This window comes from Hetaerina americana, unplaced genomic scaffold (genome assembly GCF_022747635.1).
Source record: "Hetaerina americana unplaced genomic scaffold, ioHetAmer1.1.p SCAF_1, whole genome shotgun sequence".
In the NCBI taxonomy this organism is placed as follows: domain Eukaryota; kingdom Metazoa; phylum Arthropoda; class Insecta; order Odonata; family Calopterygidae; genus Hetaerina; species Hetaerina americana.
This window is the reverse complement of record NW_027286069.1, coordinates 76,226,882-76,238,496: the sequence shown is the minus strand read 5'-3', so window position 1 is coordinate 76,238,496 and position 11,615 is coordinate 76,226,882. Positions and strand designations below refer to the sequence as shown.

General features: G+C 37.9%; 2 protein-coding genes across 2 annotated transcripts; both read left to right on the top strand.

Moving 5' to 3' along the window:
* The first annotated feature begins 2,999 nt into the window (after positions 1-2,999).
* Lsm10 (U7 small nuclear RNA associated Lsm10) lies at positions 3,000-10,215 on the top strand. Its single transcript, XM_071591893.1, has 3 exons — positions 3,000-3,431; positions 3,498-3,615; positions 9,953-10,215. Exons 1-3 carry the CDS (start codon positions 3,292-3,294, stop codon positions 10,133-10,135), a joined length of 441 nt encoding a protein of 146 aa, XP_071447994.1. The 5' UTR covers positions 3,000-3,291; the 3' UTR covers positions 10,136-10,215.
* On the top strand, positions 3,774-6,383 carry Nt5a (5' nucleotidase A). The gene has a single exon (XM_071591881.1). The coding sequence runs from the start codon at positions 3,822-3,824 to the stop codon at positions 5,289-5,291; it is 1,470 nt and encodes a 489-aa protein (XP_071447982.1). The 5' UTR covers positions 3,774-3,821; the 3' UTR covers positions 5,292-6,383.
* Positions 10,216-11,615: the final 1,400 nt, after the last annotated feature.

Sequence of the window (11,615 nt, the reverse complement as noted above, 5' to 3'; positions counted from 1 at the left end):
ACTGTTTGGGGAGGAGCAATAACAACAGGATGCATAGAAAGAATGGAAGTGGTAGCGAAAAAACTTGCATCTTTTTGTTGGGAGCAGCATCGGCCCGGTATTCACCCGTGGATGGAGGGAAACCCACAAAACCTTCTTCAGGCTGCCGAAAGAAGATTGAAACAGATATAACAGATAACATTCATATTGTTTTTTCTTATAGTATAGTTCCTCTAATAGTAAGGCACTGGTTTTTTCATAAAGGCACTCACACAAGTCACTGGTGGAATCACAAATCACAACACTTTTCAGTTTTAAAGGTTTTTATCTCCGTAAAGTCACAGTACACAAAATACGTATAAAATCTAATAGAAAATTTAATAAAAGCAATATGGAAACCCCGTTTAGGGTGGAAAATAACAGTAAAAGGCTACAAAAGAGGGTAGCAGTTGTAGGAGTAACCACCGGAGCGGGCAAGTAGCCTTGTCCCATTGAAATTAATGGAGTGAGCCATCCATCCCTATGCTGTGTCGATGGCTGATTTTTCCAACTGCCCCAGCCGTAGTCCCTGGCTTTAACCTGGTGTCAGTGGTCGGCCCCATCTCTCCAAAGTAGCCGTCTCCACAGGCAAGTCTTGGTTAATGCCTGGGGTTTTTAGGCTGATTGGGTCCTTGGCTCTGATGAAAAGATTTCTAATTTTTCCCGGTGGTTTGTGGACAGCCTCGATTTATGCCTCACCAATATCCTGGATATTTTTCCAGAAATCAAGGAGGCATATGGCAACCAGGCCCTGACTATTGGTTTCTCCTTTTCCTTATTCCCCTTTATCATGCATACTCACGGGTTGAAGGACCTTTTAAGGGTCAAAGAGATGTCACGTTCGCTATACCCGTTTTGGAGGAAGGTTGTCTTGAGGTGGCTCATCTTCTCCGACAAACTGCTCTTGTCAGCGATGACCCTGGTTCGCTGAAGTAGAGTTTTCAGCACTGCTCGCGGCTGTGCTGGGTGGTGGTGGCTCTTTCCATTCAGGTCAATATGTGTCAGCTTACGATACACCCCACTTTCGAGTGTACCATCACTCTTTCTTTGAATCAGGATACCGGAAAAGCAACACATCTTACTTCACCTACCTCTACGCGGAGGAGATTCATTGTAACATCCGTGCTTTTGAACACTTGCAGAAAAGGGAGGGCAAGACTACTGAGTTCTCTCGCCTTTCTCTTGGAATGACACCATGAAGAAGCCATTCCTGCTTTTGCCATTGTTCGGTCTGCCGTGAGAACTCCGGCAACCGAATGCATCCTGAAGTGCTACGGGCATACCCTGGTTCATGAATGCATACATGAAAGATGACAATCGCTCGATATGAACACCATGGATTCGAAATCATGGTATCTTCATCTCGCAGCGACACTCTCTTCAATGGATTGGGAGTACATCCACCGTGCTACAGCTACCAATGGGGAATTGCCTCTGAAAAAGAATTCAGAGAAACAGAGGGAAAAATTGGCCAGACTGCCTAGCACCAGGGCAGTCAAAATGCCGCTGGACTGTAGCAGAATCATAATTAACCTGGCTGACGTGGAATTGGATGAACACACCACGTTAGGTCTCTTGAAAGGACTAAACTTTGCACCGGCCCCTCGCTCCATTCCTTAGAAGCACCTTCGACCTGAAGACGCTGGCAGGATGGCCAGCAAAACTGTCGTCACCAAAAGACAACCAACGTGGATGGAGAACCCGGAAGTGCTGAGAAAAGCAATTCAATGCCATGGAAACTTTCGCACCAATTGGTCTATACTGTTAACTCAGTGGAAATAGCATAGTAGGGCCATACCCCTTTTCTCAAGGTGGAAGTGTGATACACAAACTAATATTTGAATATTAATTAACATTATAATTTTAGTAACAAATTAGATGTACCAGTTATTATAATGTCTTTCAGGGGAAATCAAATCATTTATTTTGTCCAAGGATTTGTAGAACAAATATAGGACATGTCAAAGAAAATGATATAGCTGCAAGTTCGAGTTGCATATATTGATTGACAGAGTAGAACATATTTTAACTGATATTCACGAAGTTTTTTTAAATAGTGACATTTTATTGAGACCCTCGCATTGCCTGGAACTTATTTTAAAAAATTAGGGCAATATTTATTAGGCCCAAATGCTGCATTTTTAGTTCTCATGGTAATTAGTCAAACAGTAGTCATACCACTCATGAGTGAATCACTTTTATCTCCTCACTCTGAGTGTAGTTTGACGTAATCTTGTTTCACAGGCTTTTTAATATTTATCTATATGGAGTGGAGTAAAATTATTCCACTCCCATCCCTTCCTTGCAGTCTCCCCTTTAAAGACTTTTCTACTTGAAACATCCATTACTTTGCACCAAGAGTATGTAGTAGTTAGTATCGATATCTATGCTATTCTAGTTTCTAAGGCCATTTCACTTTTACTTGTAGTGATGTTCATGTGGACATGTCTATCATTTAAACACATGTACACCCTAAAATTAAAATCCAATTTGAAATTTTGAATTATTTTACTTCACAAGACTATTTTCTTCTAAAGCCTTATAGTTTATTGAAATCATTTAGGATAGGCATGGCATTGTGTCACTATTTTTGCAATAGTTTACGGTAAAAGTATTGTGTAGATCTTAATAGATTGGCAGGGATGTTTGTTTTTTTATTGCTTTCTCTTCCATAGGATAATGGCATTATGGATACGGGGAACATAAACTCGATTTTAGAGTTTTAAAATGGTAATTTCGCATTATAATAAAAATACTAACATTAGTAATGAATAAGCACACCAATAGGATATTATGAATCATGTGTTGACGTGACCTTTAGTTTCAACGCCGTAATAAAAGAGCGGAACATCAGTGCCACGCCGGAAAACTTGCGACGCGAAATTTGGCACTCATTGTCCAATCTTTCGTAAGCAGAATGATGGTTGCCTTCCTCAATGAAGAGGTGGCGGATTAGCGTCTTCCGGGAGAGATCCGATGTCCATTTCAACGGTACTGTTTTTGCTTTTTGAAAACGTCGGCGGCTGGAGAGGCGAGTTAGGTCGGGTTGTTTGCAGAGAGGGGTGGTCGATGTAGTTCGAGGACCATTTGGTAGATGGCTCGAAGCAGCCAAACGTAAGTCCCGTAAGTCGCGAATTGGCGTAGTTAGTATACATCACACAATCGCCATGCTGAGCAGAAGTGAACGTGAATTGAGCAAATTTGTAGGATAAGTAAAGCGTGCCTCTCGTGTTTACACCAGATATTTTCTTCTAAGGAACCTTAATTTTCCATATGGATTTACGTTCAAAGAAGGAAACTTATTTGCTTCACAACGATCTGACTTGCTTAGCTCTCGGCTTGGTTGGCCAAGTGACTACTATAGATTTGAGAAATGAAGCATCTGTAACAGGACTAGTGGAACAGGTTGATGGGTACGTTTAAAAAACTAGAAGCTCCAACATTTATGAAAGGTATCTGAATTTAGAATTCATTTTCAGGTATATGAACATTTTAATGAGTAATGTCATATATGTGGATGGTGATAACTCGCAGCATTTGTTCGACGATTTTTTTATTAAGGCCAGGAATGTAAGATATATCCACATTCCAGATGATGTAAGTACCTAGTCTTAGTTATTGCTGTCAATGACTTCACTGTAATCCAGCATGGTAGCTAAATTTGTGTTCGCATTTCTTTATGCACGTGTTACGATGGTTACGCCTTCTCGAGCTAGGTGGCTTCGAATTTATAGTATCTAAGTAATTGCGAAAGGTTCAATGATTTCGTAAATCGCAAGAGATTCCGATCTCTTGTTATCATTATGAGGCTTTTTCAATACGTTTTTCTCATTCGTAATCAGTTTAACCTGATAAAATTGCCTCAGGTGAAGCACTTTTCCTCACTTAAGCGTGTTGCTGTGTGCATTAGTGTTGACATTGTTGCTGGGACAAGAAGTCTTCATTCTTTTAGTGTGAAGATGAAGAAGACTGCGTTTTCAGTGAACAGGAGCGGAAATTCAAGTCATGAAAACACGTTGAAATTTTCTGACTACGATTGTATTGGCTTTGATTTGGATAATACCCTTGTTAAGTACAAGTTGACGGAGTTGATGACGCTCGAGTATGACATGTTAGCCAAGTATATGGTTGAAGTTAAAGGGTACGACTCGAAATATTTGCTCATGCCTTTTAGTAAAGACATTGGATTTGTGCAGCGGTGTCTGTTTGTTGATTTTGAACGCGGTAACTTGGTAAAACTAGGAGCAAAAGGTGAAGTGATTAAAGCTAGCCATGGAACACGGTTTTTGTCAGAAAGTGAAATAAAGGACACTTATGGGCCAGAACAATTATGGAAGGATGGCCTTACGTATATAAAAGATCCTTTGGAAGCTTGGAGAGGCCCTCTTTCCGACAAAGTGCGACCGTTGCTCGATTACTTCGATGCCCCTTCTGCCCTAGTTTTTGCGCGAACAGTAAATACAATTGATGAATCAGGCGATATGCCCGTCAAATATAACGTTTGGCCAGATGTTTTAGATGGTTTGAAACACATGTTTAATCCTGAAAATTTCGATTCAGGAGAAGGATATTTCCATAGCATGAGGTCTGATGTCAGTAAATATGTCCACCCTGTCGATCATCAGGTTGTTGTTTGGTTGAAGTCTTTGAAGCAAAGGGGGAAGAAATTATTTCTTCTCACAGGATCAGGAATGAGTTTTGCGTCTGTTGTTGCAGAACATTCGTTGGGACCTGATTGGCGGTCTCTTTTTGACATTGTTATCTCCTTGGCACGAAAGCCTTGGTTCTTCATTGCTGATAAGGAAGAGAGGCCATTCATGACGGTCTGTGAGCCTAGTCTAGTGAAGGAGAATAAAGTCGCTGTTCCACAGTTAAATTGTCATGTCAGATATGAGCAAGGGTCATGGGATGGTCTTCGTATAGCGTTGGGTGATGCGAATGGAAAAGAAAATGGTGGTAAAGTCCTCTATGTGGGAGACAACATAATACAGGATGTATATTCACCCGTGGAGTACACAAAGTGCCAGACAGTGGCTATTTGTGAAGAAATGGGAGCTCACATGACTTTCGAAGGTTCTGATAAACTAGTAGATGAATTTTTGCTCTCCAGTGATTGGGGCTCATTTTTTGCATCTCATGGTATAATTTCATATTGGTCAGATGTTCTATCTAAGTATTCAAAATTGTGTGTTCCTTCGATAAATGCTTGTGCTGCAAAGCCTATTGATTATCCATTTAAAATTGGTTACTATCCTGGTTGCCCTCCTTGCTAAGATAGTAATATTTTGCTGCACATATCCAGAAAAATGGTCATATTGAGCCTTACATGTTGGTGCTAAGTATAATTAATATGAGCTTTAAACATATTTTTATATTCCTTTAAGAACATTACCACTGCCAAGTAGGGTTTGTATAAATGTTCATTGTAATGTAGCAATTGATTGCAAGAAGCGTACATACATTTTGTCTGCCATTAGAGTTGTGATTATCCGTGCCCATAATGTATTAATTGAGAGAAAGTTTGTGATTTGTGAAAGGTTGAAAGCACCTTAGAGTTTGGAGTGTTAAATATTTGTTTCTACAAATCTGCCTTGTTTCCTCATTGGATTTATTATCGTGGATTTAACCAGTGCTAATGTGTTATATTTTCATTAATGAATTTCACAATTTTCTCTTCAGTACTATAAACATTGATTTTAATGGAACATATAACTTAAAAAGAATTTTATTTTTCAATTATTATATCAATTTTATAATGTTATTTATATCCCAGTATTGTTGTTAAATTATTAATTTATTCTGTTTGCTCATTAAATTAAGAAACTCCATTGTTCTTCCTGCTATTTTGGACAATTGTTACCTTTTTTATTAATGTCTCTATACAACTCAGATTTTCTTAATTAAAATGAGGATAGTGAAATATTTTATACCAAAAATTTTCTCAGTTTGTTTACATTGTCAATTTTCATTATAAGCATGGTACTATTGTGACCATTTTTTTGTTAAAACGTTAATGTTAAATACTTCTTAGGTATTTTAATGAAAGTGGCTATGAAACTCGCTTCTGGCATTCTAGTTAGTGGCCAGTAAAATCAAAGCTAATAGCTTCAAGAATTTAGTTTTAAGTTACAAGAATTATGTAGTTCTGTATAATTTTAGTCATCAACTTAGCTTGTTGACATTTAAGTAATATAGCAATAAAGGCCATTAATTATTGTTGAGAGCTTTTTGGAGATCTCTTTGGTTTTGTTAGAAGCACAAACTTTTGGGTAATCCATGTTTTGCTATTTGTATTTTCCATCTTTTAATGATCATTTTCTAAGATACCTATGACGGAAGTGATGGTTTGTTACTGTTTTAATAATGTAATTTATTCATGTTAATAAAGTTGTTGATGTTAATCTGTTTGTGTATTGGATTCAATTTTAGCACATTCCTGTTAAGTACTAAGGGCATCAATTAAAACTTAAATCATTGCCTCGTATGGTACACAAATTGTTTTCTTTTCTGAAAATAATTTTGATTTTGGGAATTAATATTGTTTTCATTTATCATCTTAAATTTTGACTCTAATTTATGTAAAAATATCAATCATCATCATACTCCCTATGATGAAGCACTTTCAGCCCTTTACAAATATTTTGTAGCTATTAATAATCTTGGGATAAATACCCTTTGTCAAGTCAACTGAAAAGAGATTTTTTTATCAGTAGGCTGAGGTAGAGAGATTTTTATTGAACACAGGGAAACTACTCTTATAGTGTCATGGTTTTCATAGGAATTATTCACTGCTATGCTTCTAAGACATGCTTCAATTGTTTCATGATGCTATTTTTGTTGGCGTAATAAGGTATGCGACTTTTTTATCTTCTGCAAGGGAATGCAAATGAGCCCGCAAATAAGGTTTGGGACCTGTATTTAGAGGTTTAGGAATCCAGTTGAAATTATCTTAAGCTAAATGTGAGATATTGTCAAGGAGAACCTCGTATTAGATAATTTTAATATATCTGCAACGGCATCAAAGTATGAGTTGTCAGACTCCCCCATTTCAATCTTAATCTGGCAGGCTCTATATATCATGGGGATAAAAGTTGTGGGATGAGAATCAAGTTAACAAAACAAAGGTAACGAGGTTTTTTTTAGAAAGATGAAGACTAAGTGAATCATCAAAATTGTAGAGCAAAAACCTGAGTAGGTGTAGCAATCTTGGCAGTGTTTTGGACCAAGATGGTCCGAGTAGTTGAGACTTAACAAGAATTGCATTAAGCAAAGAAGCTTTCATAAGAAAAGGGAAATTTATGATATGGAAGTTAAATAAGGATGTATTTAGAAAAGTCCCTTGAAAACTTGGGAACAGCATGGTTTTGAATGACACAGGAACATGGATGCTGAAGGAAAATCTAGATTTTGGAGGTTTTAGAAAAGTAATAGCTTAGAGTATCAAAGAAAAGAACTATGGGCATAGCTTGTGAAAACTTTGAGTGTGGTTTTGTATGTCATGGAAACATTTATTGAGGCAAGATGATAGTATGTTGGAGGCTTTTGAAGTATGGTTGTAGAGATGGATGGAAAAGGTGAAATGGGCAGAAAAGGAAGCTTATCAAGAAGTGTTAGCCATAGTGGGAATGAAGAGGGGGTTGTCAGGAGAAATTCAATGGAGGTGGGAAAGATAATTGCTGAGCATTTTAATTGGTGATAGGATGTTCTAGACTTTTAGACAGTGATAGAACATTAGGCAAGTTAGGAAGAGTCATGAAAAGGATAGGCAAGTTGGATGGAATGGAGGGAAGAACGGAGCATATGTTGTTGAAGAGTAGTTTAATTATTATTATAAGGTAATCTACCAGTTAAGGTAGGTTTTTGGATGGACATAATTACTAATTAAATATTTTGTGACCCCCAGCACAACATCCCACTCTACATCAGGTCCCTCTTCAGCTCTGAGTTCTTTCTTCCTCCCTTCATCCCGTCCAACATCCCTATCCTGTTCCTTCCCTTTCCTTGTTTGCCTAACATTCTCCCCTCAATTACAGTCTTCAACATCCCGCTGCCGGTCAATACCCCCTTCACCCACTTTTCCTGCCTCCATAGGATTTCTCCCAACAAACCCCTCTCTTGGCCCACCATACCTAGTACTTCCTAATTTGTTTTCTTCTCTGTCCATTTCACCTACGTCTATCCTCCTGCTTCAATGACCACGTTTCCGTGCCGTACATAGCTACGCTCCATATCAAAGTTTTTACGAGTCTTTTCTTAACATCCTTACTCAATGTCCCTGTCATCAACTCCCTCCTCCTTGTGAAATCCTATTTGCCTAGTGCAATTCTTCTCCTTACGTCCCTACTACTTCGACCGTGTTGGTCCAAAACACTCCCGAGATACGTGAACTGTTCTACCTGCTCTTGTTTTTGCCCTCCTATTTTAATGTTTAGCTTAGCCTTTTTCTTTCTAGAAAATCGCATAACCTTTGTTTTGTTAATATTGATTCTCATCCCATACCTGTCGTACTGAATTTCCAATTCACTCAGCAATCCTTGCAACCCCTTGGCTGACTGACAAACTAAAGCTTGGTCATCAGCAAACCTAACTGATTTTATGTATTCCCCGCCCACTTTCATTCCTACCTCCAGTTCCTCCCATGCCTCTTCGATCATTTCCTCTGCATACAGGTTGAACAGCATAGTTTAATGTAGTGATGGATTTCAGGTTGTTTATTTAATTGAGGCAAAGAAATTATTTTTCAGTTTGTGTCTATCCTAAACCTACCTTAATTGGTAAAATACCAATAATGGCCTAATGATTTTATCTGGTAAAACCCATTTTTATAGAGTAAAAGAAAACATTTGATCACATATAAGGGTGAACTCATGAAACATAAATATTTGCATTATGATAATTTTCAATGTAAATTAATTCATGTGTATGTACTGTCTTCGGTAAATTACATGAAGAAATGTTCTCCAGTGTAACATCATGCAAGTATATGTTAGTACAAAAAGTAACAATGTTGGAAACCTCAATAGACACAGCCCATATAAATTGAAGTACAATTTTAAACATTGAAATAATATCAATCGTTGTATTGTGCTAATGTTTTAGTAATATAATTGTCTTTTGATGTGACCAATGGTGGCTTTGAAGAAGTGTGCATTATTTATTCAATTCCTAATATGGATCTAACATGACAGGTCAATGAATATTAATGAAAGAATAGCTTAAAATGGACATTTAAGTCAGGTCTACACTAGTAGGTACTTAATGATGACAGAAAAAAAGAGGTTAACTTCCATAAGTCTATCTATAATTAACAATGTATATGCTATGATATACCAATTTGGGCCTGATATAGACATGAAGAGAAATTTTAAACTTGCTCAGAGCTATATTGTGATGGCCATTCTGCCTGCCCTAGCTCATTTGGGTCACTCCCCAAGTAGTGATGGTGCCTCTAATGGACTTCTTGTGAGATATTGTCAATGCACATATGGTTGTCTTAGGCCAATAAAAGAGTGAAAGGATTTCATTTTTTAATGAGGATGTTTCGCAGAAGGATTTCTATTTCGCTCTCTCTACGGACGTATCAGGAAAATTGTTGTCGCAAAATAATATGCTGCAAAAGAAACCTTCCTACAGCAAAAACCTGACACAGAGATCAAGGGAAGGAACAATGAGCATGCCTACTATAGCCTAAAGAAACGATGAGCACCTGCGGGACAAGGAAGTATAACTTGGAGTAAAAGAGCGACTGTAATGGACAACTGGTCGTATTTGCCCTGTTTTTATTGTCATGGTTACTCTCTCAGCTAAAGGAGTAAAATATCTAGTATTTAAATAAAGCATCAGTTAATACCAAAAATGAGTAATATATTAGGCAATATTCTTTGAGTAACATATTTTGTGGTGTGTGTTCACTCTACAAATTGCATTCCCCTAGGTTCAAGTGATTCCTACAATTCATAATCAACTCAGAATTCTCCATGGCAAAGGAGGAGAAGGGAAACATGAAAAACCCAAAAGAACATTCCGCCAGAGTAGACTGCAAAGACAACAGGAGGAAACTCTGAGGTTGGTAGAAGAGGAAAAAAGAAAGAAATCTGAAATGAAGAAATCTCAATGATTGTATATCATAAGAATTGAATGTGTGCATTTATATTTTTATTTGAAATTTATTTTTCCCCTTACTTGTAAAATAAAGAATGAAACCCTTCTTATGTTGTATTTTATTCAACTTGTGAAATCTCTAAGAGACGTCCATATTATGAGTGATGTTCAATGAAGAGTAATCATTATTTGATTATTTATGAAAATTTGAAGTGCGTAGTTTTGTTAGTTAAACTACCTTATACACAGATAACAACCCTGTTATGATTGAGGGGCTTGTGCATTCTGATTACACCTCAAGCTGTGCTTGTGAGAGAAAAGATAATTGCCATAGATTCAGATTGATTGAAGGGTAAGAGCCAGATGGAAGGTAGCCTGCACAGTGTCTGAACCTCTGTGAGGTGGCTGCAAAAGTATTTGACTTTAGTGGGGCTACCATTGAGTGATGGTGTCACATTACAAATACTATTGAGGAAGGCAACAGGAAACCACTACAATTTTCCCACAAAAAAATGGACTGTGTGTACCCGTAATTCCTGGGTAACTATGGGATTAAGCTCATTGAATAGTGCATGGGGACTGACAGAAAACAGACTAGGCTTCTGCTGTTGAAATCTCATGAAATCCTCAAAAAGTGAAAGTAGTAGCACTGTGGATGTAGTAGAGCCCCAAACTAGTTAAAGAGTGAGGACTGGGGCTGATGGGAAAATGTGAAGAGAAAATAAAGGTATATTAGGGCTGTGAGATGGAAGGGTAGTGGGGATTATTGAAGTAGTAATTCTAGATGAATATACAGTGGAGGGGAAGAGAGCCAGTGATGGTGGCAATAGTATTGAAAAAAAAAGGTAAGAAGAAGCATAGTAAACAGCAGATAAGTGATACACAATTATTAGTGGAAGTGAAAGCTAAACCAATGAAATAGGTAAGTGTCCTGGTCTATATGCCACCAAGCAGTCGTAGGGGGTATTAAGTCGACTGTGAACAAGATACAATCGATCAAAGGGTTCAACAGTGGGTGTCACTGAAAGAAAATTTGAGGACTCTAGAAAGTAACCTCCATTAGTAACTGTTTAGGGAGGGGGAATGTTTTCTGTATTGATACATGCTACGGCAGAAAGCTTCAAGCTGCAGTGTTTGGAAACCTGCGCTGTTTGTCATTTGTTTACCATAGCGAGTCAAAATGAACAATACAATTGGAAATCCCACCTAATGTAAAGTCCATAGAGTGATAACTTTCTTACTGGCAATAAACTCAAGGCTACTGACATTCATCAGGAAATTAATGCTGGGCACCGATTAAGTGATGAGTGACAGTGTTGTGCATCAGTGGTGTTGGTAGTTTAAAAGTGAATGGACAATTGTCCAAGACTCATGGCCATCTGTAAGTTCTTCTGTCAAAAGGCTGGGCTGACCACTGCAATCCTCGTCGTGAACAATGGTGTGGCCATTTTTAAACAATGCACCACTGCCTCACTCCACCTTCACTCATTATTCCA